General features: G+C 35.5%; 1 protein-coding gene across 6 annotated transcripts; it reads right to left on the bottom strand.

Moving 5' to 3' along the window:
* Window positions 1–310: 310 nt before the first annotated feature.
* LOC129002552 (PRKCA-binding protein) lies at window positions 311–17,831 on the bottom strand. 6 transcript variants are annotated; one of them, XM_054430436.1, is made up of 10 exons: window positions 17,697–17,831; window positions 13,733–13,837; window positions 13,380–13,451; window positions 9,548–9,659; window positions 8,476–8,604; window positions 7,642–7,915; window positions 5,100–5,341; window positions 2,524–2,645; window positions 1,417–1,630; window positions 311–663 (listed from the first exon to the last, which is right to left on the bottom strand). In XM_054430436.1, exons 1-10 carry the CDS (start codon window positions 17,741–17,743, stop codon window positions 403–405), a joined length of 1,578 nt encoding a protein of 525 aa, XP_054286411.1. In that variant the 5' UTR covers window positions 17,744–17,831; the 3' UTR covers window positions 311–402. The 6 variants fall into 6 exon arrangements, with proteins under 6 accessions (XP_054286411.1, XP_054286410.1, XP_054286409.1 ...); XM_054430435.1 differs by lacking the exon at window positions 17,697–17,831 and adding an exon at window positions 16,618–16,743; XM_054430434.1 differs by lacking the exon at window positions 17,697–17,831 and adding an exon at window positions 15,552–15,675.
* Between the last annotated feature and the right edge of the window lie 1,528 nt (window positions 17,832–19,359).

Genomic DNA, 19,359 nt, shown 5'->3' with positions numbered 1-19,359 from the left:
ATTAATATATAGATAGATACATAAGCTATTAATGTATAAATGACCCAATTTCTCCAACAAACCACCTTGCTAGCCCAAGCTAAACAAAGTGGGTTTTCATTAGACTCAAATTTTAACTTTGGAAAAATCTTAACTTTTTATTTTTAAGGTTAAGACAACTTTTCAATTAAACTAGCATACTGATTGATTATGCTATGTGTACTTAATTATTTCATTTTCTTGACCTTTATTACATTTGTTCCACTAAACCAAAATATTTTTCTTCCAAGTGAAAAACAGCCATAAAAGAGACAAGGTACTAAGACAACAGTTTTAAAATCGTGGAATAAATAATCTGGATTTATAACACACAAGCAATAACACAACAGCAAATTCATAAATGCAAAATAGAACATTGAAGTCTCAGTTGATCCCAATCAAGTTGTCATTTTCTGTTGGCGAGAGAGGGGAGAGATCAAGCCCTGGGATCAGCTGATCGGAGTTGTTGATCTGGAGGTCTTTGAAAAGGTCAAAGTCTGACTCAATGTTCTGCTCCGGAGGTGGTTGAGATAAGTCTAACTTCAGCTGTTCCACTCCTTCAAGCAAATTTGTGACTCCATTCTCATCCAAACTATTTTCAACCGCCTCTTCCCCGTCAAGAATATCTTCATCGTCATCTTCATACTGTAAGTAAAGAAATTGTATCAGTTTGTTAGTATCTGTATCCATGTGAAAATAAATATTTTTGTGCAGCCTTTATGTATTGCCAAACTGTCCATCTGATCACTAAGAAACTTTGGGATTCAGTTATACAAAGGGTTGGGCAGGTTTCCTTCTTATTTCCAATCTTGAAATTAAGTTACGAGTTCAATTATGTAACGATCTGTTTTTTCAGTTGTTTCCCTATTTGGCAATCCCCTAACTTACTCACGTCGCGATCCTCCTATCCAACGTTCCACTTACCGTAAGTCACTTTTCCCTGACCTATATCGTTAACAAAATACTCCGACCTTACCCATAGCTTAAAAAGCAAGCCTGCCCAGGCTGTCCCCCTCATTTGCTCCCAGGCCGCCGACCAGGACACATCTCTACTCTCTATGTGAGCCTCGCCGCTCATAACCTATGCTAAAGAAATCTATGCATCTGATTATTATGCAACGCTATCTACACATCCGACTTCAGTACTAGAGCAATCTATGTATTAGACACAAGCGCTAAAGCATAGCAATCTCCGCATCCATTCTAAGTGCTAGAGCAATCTCTACATCTAGACTCAGCTTTCTAGTAGATCAATCTCCACTACTGACCCAAGTGATCAGGTAAAGGATCGTTCCTTTGCAACAAAAATGTTAAAAATTCCAAATAATTGCGTTGGTAAATACAAATTCAAAATAACTCTTGTGTGTACTAGATTTGTTCTACTACTATTGAGGTTACCTGAACTACCGGTGTCGTAGACTTGTAATGGAAAGCAGTGCGACTCAGGTCCATCTCTATGGGGAACATGGCCTGAGGGAAGACATTGAGCGTCTCCTGGTGGAACCTACTGAGAGACGACACCAACTTGTGTAGTTGGGCCACAACACCCTGCACATGCTTGTTGTCTAGCATCTCTAGCTTAACTGACACGTCCGAGCGCAGCTTGGCAAACCTGTGATAACAAACTACAGTTCTCGTAAGTGGAAAATGGCTTGAGTGAAGACATTGTGTTCTCCTGATGAAAATCTTCCTGCAAAATGAAACAGTATTGTAACAAAGCAACAAATAAGTTATGGGAGACTGGCAGAGGTAAACGAAAACTTTAATTTTGATTGTGAAGGCAACATGTCAAGGTCATGATTATGAGGTTTCTCGACTTTTAGTCCAACAGTTGCAAATAAACAAGAGAAAAGAACTAGAATGTTTCCCACACCCAAAATGTGCTGTGAAGTCTTGTTCTTCAGGAAATGACCATATCATACAACTGAAAAAATACCAGCTGTTTAAGTTGAATTGCAATCGACAGCACGCCCGAATCAATTCTGTTGAATTGTGATTTTTGGAATAAAGAGATGGCAGAGCAGCCTTTACCATGGAAAAATTCCAAAAGGAAACACACAATATTTAGTCCAAGGAGAGACTTGTTGAAGTATAGAATGTAGAAAATGAGTGTAAGCTTAGTGTAATGACTTTTTTCCCCCACGCAAAGTTGCCATCTTTCTCAAGCTTATTGATCAAATATTTAAAATTTAAACATAATATGACTAGCTCTGCTACGAATTTAGCTAGCTGTTTAGGAATTGTTCTGTTCAATCGTAAATTGCACCGAAGGGTTGCTGCAACTAATCAGAAACGTCACAGTCACCTCCCGAAGACCATGGCTCAAAAAGACCCAAAGGAACTTAAGAATTAATTAAGGCTTCCACGGTCACTAAAACCACAAACTAGGTCTTATGACTTCACTGCGTCACAGACAGGAACTTATCGTAATTATACTAAGAAGTAAGTAAATCGCACACTTTTATTGTATCATGCTAATTATTGTGAAAAGAAAGGGAATCTGACCTGGCCCTGGCATCTTGCCTACACCTAAGGATCAGCCTGTACTGGTAGTTGCCTGTCTCTACTCGGTACAACGGCTCCTGCAACGCGGAGTAACTGTATTCCTCATCATCCATCTCCTTCACCTGCCAATCAGAAGATTGATTTTTAACACAATTGGCAAGTATCATATCAGAAGAACTACAGCTGCAATATTGTTAGTTCCCTGCCTTGTGGTACTATTAAGTTGGATTGAAATTGTTTGTGATGTATGTAATCGCTGATAGCTTTGGTTAAAGAAAGGCCAATATCAAGTGCTTAGGCAACATTACTGTCAAGACAGGCTTGTAACTTTCTTTAAAAATTACAAATTCTATATTAGTGTTGAAAAAATAGAAGCTCTTGTACATTTTTTCCTCATAAGTGTTATCTAACAATAAAAATAGACAGTCTTTTTTACATTTTTGAGAAGCAATCTTGATAATCTATATATTTAATACGATAGGCATATTTTTGTCATAATTGTTTTGGAGCGGTGGTGCTACCGATCACCGTGTCCAAGGTGTTGTTAGAAAGGTCTTAGCATGTAGTTTTGCCATCAAACAAAAAAACTTTGGAATTCCATCAGGGCCCTGCCCCAGTGGCCTTCAAAGTTCCAATGTTATTCTTAGGGAGAAAATGTTTACATTTGAACAGCTGAATACTTTGAAATTTACACTAATATTTGAAACAGCTGGTTATACTAAAATTGGAAACATGTGGTATTAGGATCCTTATCCTTATATATAATACGTAAAGGCGATTTCTACGAAACACTACTCCTCCGTTAATAATGGACGGATTTAAAAAAATGATGTGTCAAAATCCCAAAGGCCATCAAAATCCTAATGTATTTCTTATGAAGAAAAGATTTTGTTTATTTAACAGACAAATAATTTGTATTAATTACAGCTGTTCATAGTAAACACATATGATACACACAAAAGCGTTCGTTTTCAGAGTGAGTTTGTTTTCAGTTTTGATAACTGTAGGTAGAGGAGTGATTGATTACATTATTTTTGAGTTGACTCTTTTAAGTAATCGGAAATTAATTATGACTGTTATATTAACAATTAATTATTTATTGTTATACAGGGTGTTTTTTTTTTAAACTTGCATCTTTATTTATGTAAAAACCGCAATAGATAGAAATATGCAGTTTGCGGGAATCATCTATTGAAGTAGGGGGCCCAATTGTTTTGAATTCAACGTTACATTCACATTCCCCCCCTGCCCCCAACTTATTTTTTTTAAATAGCAAGGTACCCCTTGTGACATATCAAATGAAAGAGCATGAAAAAAGAAAATGTTTGATGAAAAAAAATTAAAAATCGGTTCATAAATTTGCGAGATATCCCCCCCCCCTTCCCCGGAACTTGATTATTTTTTTCATAGCAAAGTACCCCTTGTGACATGTCAAATGAAAGAGCATGAAAAAAGAAAATTTTTGGTGAAAAAAAATTAAAATCGGCTCATAAATTTGTGAGATAATCCCCCCCTTTTTCCCCTACCCATAACTTGTTTTTTAATAGCAAGGTACCCGCCCTTGTGACATATCAAATGAAAAATAAATTTCACCAAAAATTTTCTTTTTTCATGCTCTTTCATTTGATATGTCACAAGGGGTACTTTGCTATTAAAAAAAAATGAAGTTCCGGGGAAGGGGGGGGGAAATATCTCGCAAATTTATGAACCGATTTTTAATTTTTTTTCATCAAACATTTTCTTTTCTTATGCTCTTTCATTTGATATGTCACAAGGGGTACCTTGCTATTTAAAAAAAATAAGTTGGGGGCAGGGGGGGAATGTGAATGTAACGTTGAATTCAAAACAATTGGGCCCCCTACTTCAATAGATGGTTCCCGCAAACTGCATTTTTCTATCTATTGCGGTTTTTACATAAATAAAGATGCAAGTTTTTAAAAAAACACCCTGTATACTGGAATACTTTGCAATTGCTCAAATTTGAGCAACAGGTGCACTAGTATCTGTATTAAATTATGACTTTCAATTTAGCTTACCATTACACACAGCTGTTGTTAAAAGTATTAAAACAATTTGAATCAAGCGTGCTTTTTCAGAAAAATTATCCCATTGGTTTTGAATTGTTGGTTTGCAAGTCCCATGCTATTTTTGGAGCATACCTCTTTTACCTCTTTTGCATGAAATCAGTTTATTTTAACAAGTTGTTAAATATTAAGATAGTATTTAAAATACTTTATAGAAATTTCTTTTAAAGTCCTCAACTCTGCCTGTCACGATAGACTTCTGATCTGTGGGTGATCTACAGACAGTGAAGTCGTCATATAAGCGAATCAGTGTTGACTGCAGTGATAAAGTACCTTGTATGGTTGGTCTTTAACCACCCCAATTAATTTGGTTTATCAATCTAAGAAGCAAACATTGATATACCATGTTCAAAAGAAAATTAACCTACTAAAGATTAATTTTAATAGCTTAATCTCCCTATTTGGAAAATTTGCTAAAAGGTAAAATTTATGAGCTGCATAATAATTTAGATTAACAAATAGTCTCATAAACTAATCAACGTAAACACCAACCTTCAAGCAGTACGAGAGGTACTCAAATTTGGTGTCAGCGTATTTGCGGATCGTCTGTTTGGTGTCGGGGATAGCTTTAGTGAGATGAGTGTCTAGGTCAGCCAATATAGGCTTGAGAGACTCCAACGCTTGCACGCCCAGGTTGGCCATCTGGCGGTGATATCCTCCGAACTGACCAAACACTTCACTGGCGCGCCTCTGGGGCTCTCTCACTCCGATGGCGCAGAAAACCTCACCGAACGCTGCAACCAACCATGTTTGGGTACAGATTTTTTTCTGGACTCCAGCTAGGGATTTTTTACATAGCTTGGCTAGGCCTAGAGTTTGCAAAGCTATTATATAGATAAAATCCTTTTGGTGATTTTAGGAATTTAAACCCGGGACCTCGTGGACCGAAGTCTCACGCTCACTCCCCTCAATGTTAAGGTGCAGTACTGGCAAAATCCACAAGGGTAGTAGGTGTTTTTTTAGGTTTAAAGAAAAATTTAAATTGGTGTTAAATGGAAACTATTCAACAAATCAGAAATGCCCTTAGGAAGTAGGCTAGGTATGTAAGAAATAGATGTCTACTCGGTTGACCGATGGAAATAAGAGACGGAAAATAGCCGGAAAGACTAATAAGTAATAAATGTACAGTGGTGTGGAGTGTGTGTTGAGAATGTGTGGGAACATTAGTGTTCCATTCTTCATTTTCCAATAATACTATTATGTTGGTTAGTTCTTAGATGTTGGAGATACACTGGAAAACTTACGACTACACCACTGTGACGACCTCACCAGACTAGAGACAACAGCTTAGTGAAGGATTTGTTGATTGAATGAGATGATAACTTTGTTACTACTGACTAATATCAGCTGGTACTTTAGTCAGGATGATTTATTATAAGTGTGATCAAGGGCAGCTGGGTCCAATTTTGAACCAATAAAAAGCTTTTGATTTTTTTCCATTATCAAGTAGGATATGGAAGGAAATGGAGAAGAATAATTGTTGGCAAGACTAAAAAACTCGATGTTTCAATAGCCTAGAAGATTAAAGGTTGGCCTATTACACAATGAAGGGTTTTTCACAAAGTACAACTAGATCTTCAATTTTTTTCTACTTTTATGTTCCAACTGTGTTCTTGGACAGTACCCTAAGTTGCAACCAATTCGGGTGTCAGACCCGGCACTTCAGGTAGACCACAGTTATGGACGACTGGTAAGCGCCAGCCCCTTAGGGGGAGCCTCCAGTGACATTCCCTCCATTCAGGGTGGGGGGGGTGTTTAGCTCTCAGTGACGCCGTTAATTCCGCCTCTCCTCAACTACCTGTAACTGTGGTTGTGACTGAGTCCTACCTGTTGTGTTCGACTGACATTTTGTGAGGCATATCCTCGACTTTGGAAGTAGCCTCGTCCTGGGAGGTGAAATACCTAGCCCCCAGAGGGGAGGTAAATGCTCCGTGTTGGTATCGGCATTTCAAGTTGGCCACAGACATGGTCGACTGGGCATCGGGTCCCAGTGACATTCCTGTATCCAGGATGGAGGGGTGTTTAGCTCTAGGAGAGATGGAAGTACATCATAATCTCTAACCTACCTGTGTCTGTGGTACTTTGGGCTTCGGCCTGCTTGTGGTGTGCGACCAGCATTCAGTGGGCAAATCCTCGACTTTGGAAGTAACCTTTCCTGGAGGTGAAAACGGGCAAGTACCCGCAGCTCACGGGGACACTCAAGGGCAACGTAACTTTCCGCAGTGTGAGGGCAACGGTTTGTAGGTACTTATGCAAACCTATCCCTGTCTCTGAGCACGGACGGTATGGTTATCTTGAGTGTGGGGGGTTCTTCCCGGAACCTCAATTGAGTCAAGGGTGTCGCCACCTCTGGTGGATAGGTTCATCCGGGTGGGTCCCACTTCTATACCTGCCTCCTTTTGGGAAACCCTGATGGCCTGGCAGTGATGTTGGGTCTGACGGGCAAACGAAGTAGATCGGGTGCTGGGTCCGAGCCCGCCAGGGGTATCTGGGGATCTATCGCTCTGGATATCTCTGGTTCCCAGCAATGGGTCAGGCCTCGATCGGGCAGCGGTGTAAATGGGAGGTTGGGGTTCCCCCCGTCAGCGTGCTGATGGTCCCCTTCCTCCTGGCTATTGATGGCGGGTTCTGCCTGTCAGGGATGAGATAGGTCCCGAGTGTTGCTTGCACTAAATGCGTCGGGGCGCTCTACTATGGACCTCTAGGTTCCGACCTAGTGGAACCCAGGTGGAGTGACGCTTAAACAAGCAGCCGGAATCCCTGGTTAGGATTGAGGGGCAACCCTCTTTCCGAAGGGTCTGCTTCGGCAGCCGGCGAGCCTGATGACCTTAAGTCATCCGCCCATGATGTGCTAAAGGTTGATGCGTAAGCTTCGGCCTACATCATGGGGCCCGGGTATGTCCTGTAGGATAGGTACCGGGTAAGCAGTCAGGGGGCTTCGGCTCTCATGACAACAAATAATAATAATAATAATAATAATAATAATAATTAGTACCCTAAGTTTATATATTTTCTCATACTGAAATTAACTTACCTTTGTACTGTTTGAGCACAAGGAAGAAAGCATTGAGCAGTTTGCTCGTGTGGTCGATGAGAGAACGATACATCGCCTCAGTCGCCTCCAGCGTATCGAGCTTCTTCACGAGCACGTCGTTGCACAGTATTGCCCGAGACAGACCAAGCGCATCAGCTGTGGACGAACTCATCTTTTCCACCAGCCGATGTTTCTCTTTCTTCAATATGATGTCCAAACTCTTGCCCTGCTGTGGATCTGCATGCAGCTTATTGTACTTTATTTGAACTTCGCCCTAGAGAAGAGTGAAAATAGATTAGAATATTCCATCCATCAGACATAATGTGGAAATATTGTACTTGACAAAGCAATAAACAACATTTCGTAAGGTACTCAATCGTCATTTTTGTTGCTATCCCTTTTCTTATCATAAAGCAAAGTGAAATGTTCAACACTTTAATAACTCAACTCTGACTATCTTATGCTAATGTAACAAACAATCCCTGGATGTGTCCAACAGATTACAGGGATTTTAGTGAGTAGTCTGATCAATTCAGAAGTCTCATACTACGTCCTGGCTACCTGTGTGCGTAAAAGTATTTCCCCTCTTCCCCCTAAAAAAAATGTCATTTATGCTAGAGAACTCTGAATTGGTGTGAAACCGTGAAAGTACCCATCGAGTTTGGCAGGTTTGTTTCAATACATAGAAGATATTGGAGGATAAAAAAGTGATCCTAAGATTGTAGGAATTTGTTTCTGTAACATCGTAAAAGATTTTGCACAAAAAACTTGACATGAGTCGATATACAAAAGCACATCAAAAATAGAAAAACAAAAACGTTTTGTTGTACAAACCTTGCAAGCTTGTATCATCTTGGCCACTTCGACCTTGGTCTTGCCCTTGACAGATTGTCCGTTGACTCCGACCAGCTCATCCCCACTCTGTAGAGTACCTTCCTTGGCTGCCGGGGTGTTGTCAAACACCTGAGAAACAGACATCAGTTTAGAAACAGACAACCAAAAATAGCACTGGTCAGGCCCGCTTTTATAAATTGTAAACGGTCAGACTAGGCCCAGGGGTGCTGGTGATTGGAGGGCGCCCGCGGGGTACGTCCCACGACCACCGCCCACCCGCACTAGGAAAAAAGGGGGCGCTGCTTTTGGGTTTTGCCCAGGGCTCCACTGCCCGTAACGCAGCCCTGGCGCTGGTGGTGCATTGCCATTGATGTAACAAGTCAATTATTTAGTTTTGAGTCTTAGTAAATCACAAGCCAAAAACTAAATATGTGTTGAGAGCTGAACAAGAAGTCAAACAGGATTGGATGATTTGCATGCAGTTATAGTGAGACCAACTACAATTTTAAGTATAATTGGCTATGAAAATATACAGTATTTAGCAAACTGAAATGTACAATTTCTCTATTTGCTTGACAATGAAATTGAAAATCCTACTTTCATGGGTAACTGGAGGGGGTAAGTATGAATTCTTATGGGAAACGTCACAAAAGTTGTCCTCACTTTTGAACCATAATCTTTAAAGCGTTGAAGGTTGTTCCATTTTTTTTTTTCAGGGTTAAAAAAACAATAAATTCCAATCAAAATTATTCAAGCCGCTATTGTAAAAATCTGATTTTCCGGGATTTTATGGGTTTAAATGAAAAAATAACCATTAAAAATCAACATTTCAAAAAACTACAAAAGACCTGGAGATACTGCATAAATTTCAAAATCTGACCACAGATGTAGTAGTATATAGCTCTGTAAACATCTAAACACACAGACTTAATTTAGAAAATCACTTTTTTGATTCAGAGGCACCAAAACGGATATTTTTACATAAATCTCCAACTCCAAAATTAAAAAGAAAACAATACTTTCTTCAATTAATAGGGGGGAAAACTGAATAAAATTGTTGTTTAGACTGTACCTGGACAATGTACAGGCAAGGGCAGAGTGGGGCACCTCCTCCAATACTGATGCCTATAAGATTCCCCTGGTCCTTGGTTATGGTTACTATCCCTGATGTGATAGTCATCCCCCTACAACATGCGGTTAAGTTACATGCCAAAAACGGTTACGTCAACATTCTACATGCAATATATGGTTACCGGTACATTACATCCAACACCATCCCTGTTAGTCATAACTAATGGTGGAATTGAGTAGACAAGGATTAGAAACAAGTGAACACTAGATTGTTAGGTTGAAATCTGTTAACTCGATTCTAAACGCAAGCTGGATTTGGTCAGGTTAGGATAGTTATTTCATATGTTGGTGACAAGTAAACTAGATCAAACCTAATACTAAAACCGTTTCATTTACTTTTTTCGCTACTATTCTGATAGGTTCTCACCCCTATCACAGAAAACGCACTACTATAACCCAGAATGCCAACCGCATGGTAAAAAGCATTAAGTGTTTTGAGAGAGCTTTGCCTGTCAATCCGTAGGCAGCGCCACCAGCAAACGACAAATTTAAGAAAAACAAGTTTGAACATCTTCATGTTGTTTTCTGTAAAATTATCTCTCTTAATGGCACCAAAATATTATTACAATTATTAGATTATCTTCTTAAAGTTAACAAAAACTTGTGGTTGTTTACAATTTTTATGGCTTCAGAGATATTTATTTTGATATTCAAAGTGCCCTAGGATTTTTTTTAGGAAAGAAACCTACATTTTTTGGAAAGCAGTCCTAATTATGATTTTTTAATTCAGGATTGACCTGTCATTCTTGCACAGAAGTAAAAAAAGCTAATCATCAAGCTACCAAACACACCCATATACTAGAATGTTATTTTTACTAAGTATTTACAATGTTAGATAAATTTAATAATTCTATATAACTATAAAATAACCTCTTTAATTTTTTTTTACCTAAAACCAAATTTCATTTTAGGTTAGCATTTATCTGTCAGTTACTATTAAAGCTTACCCAGTAGGATCAGGAGGTTTTGGGGTAAAGTATCTCATCACAGAACCGACGATTCGGAAAATTTTGGAAAAGGTAAAATGAACTAGTAATGGAAGCTCGGCTGTTCATTGAAGGTTGGAGGTTAGTTTATCAACATTAGTGATAGTGAGAGCACACACTATCACAGGTGCCAACTGGCTGACGATTACCAATTCTAGAGATAATTATGTAAATTACAACAGTGAGCTGTGTAGTTCCGTGAAAGAAAACTGTGTTTTATAATATAAAAACTCCGAGATTTACACTCTTATGTGTTTTTTAAAATCTATTTTGTTAAATGGGAACAAATTCAGGTAATTGTTTTTTATTTATTTTTGTGACTAAGACGAGTAAAGTTTTTAAAAACAGCATTTGCCATGCTTGGTTATAAGGTGAGGAACTAAAATTATGTATCCTATAATATGTTTGGAAATATTTCAAAATTTAAGATGCAACTGCATTCATTGGGAGTTCATGAATACTCGTACCATATTTTAAATTTTTTGGGTTATTTTTATTGTTGTCGTTGTGTATTTGGAATGACCCAAAGTATCTCTTTTTCATGAAACCTGCACACTAAACACTTCTTATTTGATTTATTGAATGTTTTTTTAGGACTACATAAAAAGATAATATTACACTTTGAATCGCACCAATTTAAAAACATTGGCTCGATGAGTTAAATAAAGGTATTACAAAGAACAACACTAGGATTAATTCTTATTGTTGAAATTTAAAATGCTACAATGAAATAAAGGAATTTGTAAAATTTTACAAAGCTACCTATAATATCAGTGCTTGATTTGTAAAAATTAGATGCCGGGAACTGTAACTGATTTGATGTGATTTGTACCTATTTATGCAAATATTTTTATCTTTCCAAAAGAGAGGTACCGGAACTCCGTTCCGCCGTTTTCCCTTGCAAAGCGAGCACTGCCTTGCCTATATCCATAAACAGGCATTCTAAAACAACAATTAATACATTCTGATACAGGGTACCATGGGAAATAACACACTGTGCTACTGTGCTCAGAACTTTTAAATATACAACAATAAAACAAAAAATACACTTTACCTATCAACAACAACAAATTACAGTATTACTCTATTTTAAATGCTACCAACAATATTCAGGCCCATGGAAAATGCATAGTAAGGTCAATATCACTTCTGTCTTATTTTAATGAAAAAAAACTGACATTTTTATTTATACTGAATCCTATCTAAGTATTAACATTTAAATTTGACAGTATATTCAAGTATAAGCAAATTTATTATTTTCATAAAACAAATTGTGAAGAGGTTTTACTTAAGGAGTAAACAATATCCAGAAAATACAACTAGAATGAACAAAATCTTACATCTATCCTTGTCTGAAAAATGTAAAAATTGTATAAATACCAGTGACGTTATTAACTGTTTATTTTATCATTTTATGTAAAAAGTAATTGAACTCTTACCGTTTTCCATGGCTCTGATAATAAACAAATGTCTACTTTTAAAATTGTCTCAACTATTTTACACTTTATTTACAGTTTTACAAAAATCATATAGTTTTTATTCTACAGGAATATACAAACAGGTGCTCTTATCAACTCTGTTCACAGAAATTTGACCTTTCTGTAGTCGATGGCATTGTAATGCCGAAACGGCCGTAACGTAGTTACAACAATATTTGAGCTGCATTGACGAATGTAATGCCTATTTTACAAATTACTTATTGATTATTAATAGCACAACACATAAAAAAAATAACTTTTTCTGAAGAATCAACCAAAACCCAGTATACTTTCTGAAATGTTCACTATGTTGTAAATACATATTTTAAAAATATTTGATTATTTAGGGGGGGATCGAAATATGAATACACCCACCCCTTGCTTCCCTATCTAATCCATACTACCAATATCAAAATTTAAAAAAAAATCAACCCACAGCTATTTTTAGTTCTTCTTCCTCAACATACAGGAACCCAGTTAATTATTTTACATTTTTCTACGTTCAAACATACAACAACAACACTGTGAAGATCAAGCACAAAAGCTTGAAGTGTATATATGAGGCTACTGTGGTATGGGCCAACTTATACAGGTGCACCAAACAAGCAAACGTATTGCCATCTGCAACAGAAATGAATAAATAAATAATATTGAAGTTAACAAACAGTTAACTATAGATAGATGAATATCTAAAAGAATAAAATTTAACATGCATATATCTCAACTTTGGCTTAAATGCTGTGCACAGACTGCAAAGGTATTTGTTCCTCCACACAAGTTTTTATAAGTCTGAAACTTTAAAGAGAAGCCTTGCGTTTCAGCTTTTTTTTGTCAATCTCCAGGCCGAAGAAGTGATGTTAGGCCTGTTAGGCCCCTTAGATCTACGGTAATCTAAAATTTAGTTTGTACCAATCATGTTGGTACTTTTATATAAACAATATATACAAGTATCAGCTAAATCACAATTACTTAATACAATATAATAACTGGCCCACCTCAGAAAATCAGGTTTTTTTTTAAATGGTATCCCTTTAAATCCAAAGTGTAAATGAACACTCGACCTAATATTTTGATAGTTTTAAAAGTCTTTTTTTATAATGTGCCAACATTTTCAGCTACCGTACATAAACATTTCACTAAAACATATTTTTTTACTTGATTGTCTTTTTATAGGCCTAAGTTCCTTAAAGTGCATGATTACATTACATTTAAGCAGTTTAATACTACAAAGCAATCTAAAAGCCTTGCACAACTACGCAAAACAATACTTATTAATTATTTAACAACTGTTAAGAAAAATTAAACTTACAGTGTGTCAGGATAAGACCGCTGATATCCATACATAGGAATTGAATCTTCTATTCCATTTTCTATAGATTTTCTGAAAAAAAAATAATCAACACTTTTTACTAATATGCCGGGAATGCTAAATTTAGCTTATGTCAAGACAATCATATGGTACAGTTTTAAGTACCTATAAAACTAAGTCTGATATATTATAGTACTTTGCAGATGCATCGGTTTAAAAACCACTAAGCCAAAAAGGCCAAATAAAATCCCTTAAGGCAAAACTGATAAAAAAAGTCACATTACACATTATACAAATAAATATTTTTGCAATCTATAGTTAAATGTGCTTAAATGAATACTAAACAGACTTACATGTCCAAAAGATTGTCTTCTTCATCATCGTTCTTTTCCTCTTCTGCATTTTTATCATCATCTGTTTTTGAGTCTTCTTTTGGGAGATCAAGAATATCGCGGACACTTAAATTAATAAAAACATAAAAACCGCAAGTGAATTAAAAATGCTCAGAAATGTTTCTATTGCATTCTTTTTATGATTGTACACTGTACAGTAACTATATTTTATTTTTGTCTGAATCAAGATAGTATTATACCTTACCTAAGTAAACACAGTATACCTCAGTAAAGTCGAGAGTGTTTTTATTTTTAATTGTATGAATTTAGTGATTTTTTAGAAAAGTAAATGAAATCAAATTTTATAACTGTTATCCTGTTTTGATTTTTTTTAATTTGTTGTCTTAAATGTTGTTAGGCCCTATAGTTTTTAAAACTTCATCAATTGATAACACATTTGTTGAACTGGGAATTTTTACATTAATGAAAAGTATTAAAAAGAAAAGTATTAAAAGTATTAGATTCTTTTATAATTTCTAAAACTAATTATTAACAAAATTTTTTTGTAGGGTAAAAAAGTATTGTATGTCAATTTAATGCCTACACAAAGAAATCATAAATATTAACAAATTTTGTTTGAAACTTTTAACTACAGGGTTAGTAAGGCCGTTCAGAAAGTATCCTTCGTTTGGCTTCTGTACTTGAAGAGTCCTTGGGGGTAGTGCTGCAATTCGTAAGTGTGCGGCAAGTCAATAAAGTGTCAGTCGTGGTAGTGTAAACATTGAGCGGTCGCCTACTTATATTTTATAGCTTCTAAAAATGTGCGACACGGTAAAAAAAACCTGCCACAAGTGTGTGGTCCGATCTTTAAACGATTTTTAAAGTAAAAAATGTACTACTACAGCTGTTTATCATGAATTTTGTGCAGTGTAAGGGCCAAATGTGGCGAAACAAGTAGTACTATAATGGATTTAACAGAAAGGTATACAAAACAAAGGGTTGAGGCATGTTGATCTCTGATGTAGTGACTTTAGCATGAAAACACACGACATTAAGCTGCTCAAGTTGAAAGACCTTCTGGGAAAGTTTTATTTTGAAATATTCCAACATCTGACTAACAACACAGATTTGGCTCCCAACGACGGGAGAGAATCTTTTTTTTGCATGGGAAGAAGTGGCTGGGTCTCAGTTAACAAAGAACTGAAAAAATTTGGCCGTATATCGGCTTAAGGCACTGGTGCAGATTTTTTGGAGACAAAATTTAGAAGCTTGAAAAAAGAAACTATAAATGTACATGTTATGTTGAAGAATAAATTGTAGATGGAGTTTTAATATTTTATAGTTAATACATTGTTTTATTTACATAGTTATTTTGTGTAAACGACCAGAAGTTACTTTCCGAACGACCCTCATGTAATATGAATCTTACAATGGATATCACAGCTTCACACACAAAGTTATTGATTACAAACCAAATAGCCTAAATTTTAAAATATCAATTAAAACAATTAAATTGATCAACTTTTGACCAAACGTTTAAGATGAGGATGATTAAACACAAGGGAGGGGGAAATAAAAATTCTAAATACACAATTTTACCTCAACTCTTTACATCTGTGCAAAAAAGATACGGTACGCATGTTTTCAAACAAATTTTCCAACATAGTCTGTATCAAACAACTAAACCTTTGGAGTTGTAAAACTACGATACTTAATATTTTTACTCCATACTTTTCAAACCAAAAAAGCAGGTGTGACCATAGGCCTACGTGTCTTCCAATATCAAACGTGATGAAAAAATTCAACCACACAAATCAACGTTAAGTTTCAGAACACTTACACAAAGCCTCCCATATTGACACTAACATCTAAATCCCCAGTTCCAGAGTGCCTAGGTTTTTCTGGGTCACCGATTATTGGATTCTTAGTGTCATCGGAATTAGCGATGACTCCATTGGTAGGTTTACTCATTTTGTCATCACCACTTGGAGTTTTACATACAGTTTCAGCACTTGAAATCAACGATGAAACCACAAAACGATTAATGATGACCAATAAAAGCAAGTGCACTTTAAATAGGCTGCCTACTTTGCAGACCAAACTCTTAGGCCTATGAGCAACTAAAGCGGTGTGTTTGGCTTTAAGAATATTTTGAATGCAAAATTAATAAAAATAAAAATTAGAATTAATAGATCCATACAAATTGCATTGTCAAGTAGGCCTACTCAAGGTTACTTTAGGTATTGGAAATCAGATTTATTAAAAAACTGCTTGAACTGTTATTAAAAACATGTTTTTTTTTATATATATTTATCTTTCAACGGTACCGGTAACAACATTTTTACATTCGAATATACATTAAATAGGATTAAATCACTTTATAAACATAGCATAATTAGGTAATAAATATGAGCAATGTTGAACAAACATTGTTGAAACGATACATGTTTAGCAAAACAAGTTTTATAGTTGTATATAATTACTTAGACACACAATTATGCTTAAATAACAAAACCTAAAGACGCTTGAAAGCTAGACTAGGGTCACTTAGGCCGTTTGATGTACCTTTAAAATAAGACTTATAATTTTGATAGGATTTTGTATCTTCACTTACTTACCAGTACTGTGCTTTGGTTACTCTACTGTGATTATAGGCCTTTATAATTTTGCTTGAAACTGTTTGGGTTTGCTTTTAAAAAGTTTGAAATGATTACAAATACAATACATAACTATTAAACTTCAAAGTTTACTTGATCAAACTCCAAGAGAAGACGAGGCTAAGCACCATATTAAGCAACTAGAGCACCCCAATTAATGAGTAAAGTGTTAGAACTAAAACCCAATCAAATTAACCAAATTAAAACCACCACCATGTTAGGGAATCCCAAAAACAAAATAAAACCTACTTCCTGTCTTCGAATGAACTTGGATCCATTGTGTATTCGAGTTCAAGGGGCAATCCTGTGTATTGACATTCAGGATTATCAATATTGTAGAGGGACCACATGATTAGACACACTAAACAACACTGGAAAGCAACAAGAGTACAGGTTAATTAATCAAATTGAAATCTGAATTTTTTTTATTTCTTTATCACTAGGACATTTTCTAATCGGGTACGGTAGGCTACACAAGGGGGGATGGATGGGTGCCCAGTCCGTATCAGAGAATTTTTTTAGTAAGTTAAATAATTAACATCTGGGTTCACCTTTTCACAAACTAAAAACAGGTGATTAAAATTAATGCAATAGCACAAAGAGGAAAATTATAATCAAATTATAGATAACAGGCCTAGGCCTAAATGAAAGGTAAAAATTTCTTATCTTTTAATTTATCTTCATTACGACTTTTGAGGGGTAGGCCTACTGTGTAACCGAGAAAAATGTACCTAGCCTATATAGAAAAATTACATAGGTGACAACTCTTTTACAGTACTATTTCATACTCTTTTTTGATCTCACTCATGCACTGCTTGTTGTAATCCAACTTTCTATTTATAAATTTTGTAAATATTTGTATTGTTAATATTTTTGTTACTATTGATATTGTTACTACTATTGTTATTGTTTACTATTGTACAACTTTTACTATTTTGTTTCCTGTAATTTCAAGTTGTGAATGTTTTCTTCATTGTAAAGTGGCTATGCCGTTGGGAAATAAAAATAAAATAAATTAAAATAGGTACTATCACATTTTTTGTTGGTAAATTAATTAAATTCAACTACAAAGCATCAAGTAGGCCTACATTTAGGTATGTCTTTTTTCTATCGCTCTTATCCACTTAAAATAATTCATAGATAGCTATTTGAATTATAATAATCGATCAACGTCAGTTAAAAAGACTCATATGGCAGCATTTTAATAGGTAACACAAGAATATGCCATTACACAAGATAATGCCTATCTAGGCCATTCTTAAGAATTTTCATTCAAGACATCAACATTAATTTAAAACAATTTTTATTGATTTTAAGGATAACCTTACATTTTATCCTCTTCAATAACGTAGTCTTCATCATCGAAATCGAACATTGCTTATGGAAAACACGTCTGTGTGTAAATTAAAGCAGGTGTAAAATACTAGCTTATCCCCTAACCTAGTGTCAACAGAAAGGTTGTGTTTAGCCAGGTTGCGCTTGAGCAGAAAGATAACAAAACGTTGACACTTACTTGACACTTTCGTTTGACAGACAGGCTGGCCACACACAAGCATAGTCAGGTTTAAAACATCACAATTGAGGCCACATTGTCTATAATAACTTAGATACACAATTATGCTTATACATTTTAAGGTACAAATTATAATACTTTTTTATCATTAAACTTACTAATAAATACATGTATATTGAAAACTACGGATCAGGGCGTCATTATTTATAGTGAAAAGATAAAGCATTTGAAATTCTAATTTCTAACATTCAAGAAAATAAAAATCTACTTATTGTCTAATTGTGTAGGGTAGATAAAGAAGGATACACGCAGTGCTTAAAAATATTTTTATCCAATTATTTTACTGAATGTATGCTAAACATTCAGTTTTCTAATGTTTAACTAAATAATTATTAGTTATACTAGTGTACCTGTTGCTCGAATTCGAGCAATTGCGAAGCATTACAGGCGTTATTTTAAAACGAATAACATTCATAATTTCTGATGACTTTATAAGAGTCGACTCAAAGATTATGGAAATACTCAAGATGTACACAACAGTTTTAGATTTAATCAAAATTTTTTGTAAATATCTCATCTTTTTTCAAAAGCTGACCTTGTTTTTTAGTGTTTTCTACAAATTTTCCATACTCATAGCCGCATTAGGTTGTCTATAATAGATTATAAATGAAAAAAAAAACATTATTTCTATTTCCTCTACTGTACATGGTTGTGTTCTATGACTTTCCTGTTTCCATTGTTTGCAAATCGGCTCTTTCAATTATTGCTCAAGAAATGTAGCACAATGTTAATTCAGTTTTATTTTTAGTATATCAAATTGTCCAGTATTTCTCACTTTTTCCCATTGTAATTTTAAAAATTACACCAACCAAGTATCGTCTACTACAGATGCAATACGCCAAAGAATATCTTCTACGTGCAATATCCAAGAAGTGGTAAAAAAGACAGAAACCAACCCATACAATAGATATAAGTTAACGCCATAAGAAATAATTTTAAGAGTTACTGTGATATTAGGATTGTCCACTGATTTGGTAATAGAACAACTTATATATTGCAAAACATGGCACGATTCAGAAGAAAATTGATTATAAAATCAGAAAAAAAAAACCATTGCAAATAGGTACTTCATTTTGACAAATTTAGTAAATCACAATTTAAATCTTAACAGCTATTTCATTCAAAAGTAGTGTAAATGTATGCATATGGTCGTAATGTAAACAAATCTGAAGAGGTAACTTTAAAGGCCTCTGGGGCAGAGCCCCAAGGGAATTTACATTGTTTCTCTTTTGATGGCTCATCTACAGACTAAGACCTTTCTTTAGAGACCCCTACCAAGTTTCTACGCCCAGCCATTCTCTGTAATTAGCTGTGACAAAACCCTGTTTTTCCTCCATAAGAATAACATGGGATGGGAATTTAAAGGCCACTGGGGCAGAGCCCCAAGGGAATTTATCACGTTTCTCTTTTGATGACTC

The sequence above is a fragment of the Macrosteles quadrilineatus genome, unplaced genomic scaffold (genome assembly GCF_028750875.1).
Source record: "Macrosteles quadrilineatus isolate MER2022 unplaced genomic scaffold, UCM_ALF_1.0 Scaffold_9__3_contigs__length_116548681, whole genome shotgun sequence".
Lineage (NCBI taxonomy): Eukaryota > Metazoa > Arthropoda > Insecta > Hemiptera > Cicadellidae > Macrosteles > Macrosteles quadrilineatus.
The sequence above is the reverse complement of the archived record's forward strand: the minus strand, read 5'-3'. Positions and strand labels throughout refer to the sequence as shown.

Bases quoted from the DNA above. Each gene is read 5' to 3' on its own strand.
- LOC129002552 (XM_054430435.1), bottom strand. From the start codon at position 16,718: ATGTGGTCCCTCTACAATATTGATAATCCTGAATGTCAATACACAGGA. The intron at 7,916-8,475 runs GTTTGTACAACA...ACTCTTCTCTAG, and splicing joins AGATGATACAAGCTTGCAAG to GGCGAAGTTCAAATAAAGTA. The intron at 5,342-7,641 runs GTAAGTTAATTT...GGTTGGTTGCAG, and splicing joins TGTGCTCAAACAGTACAAAG to CGTTCGGTGAGGTTTTCTGC.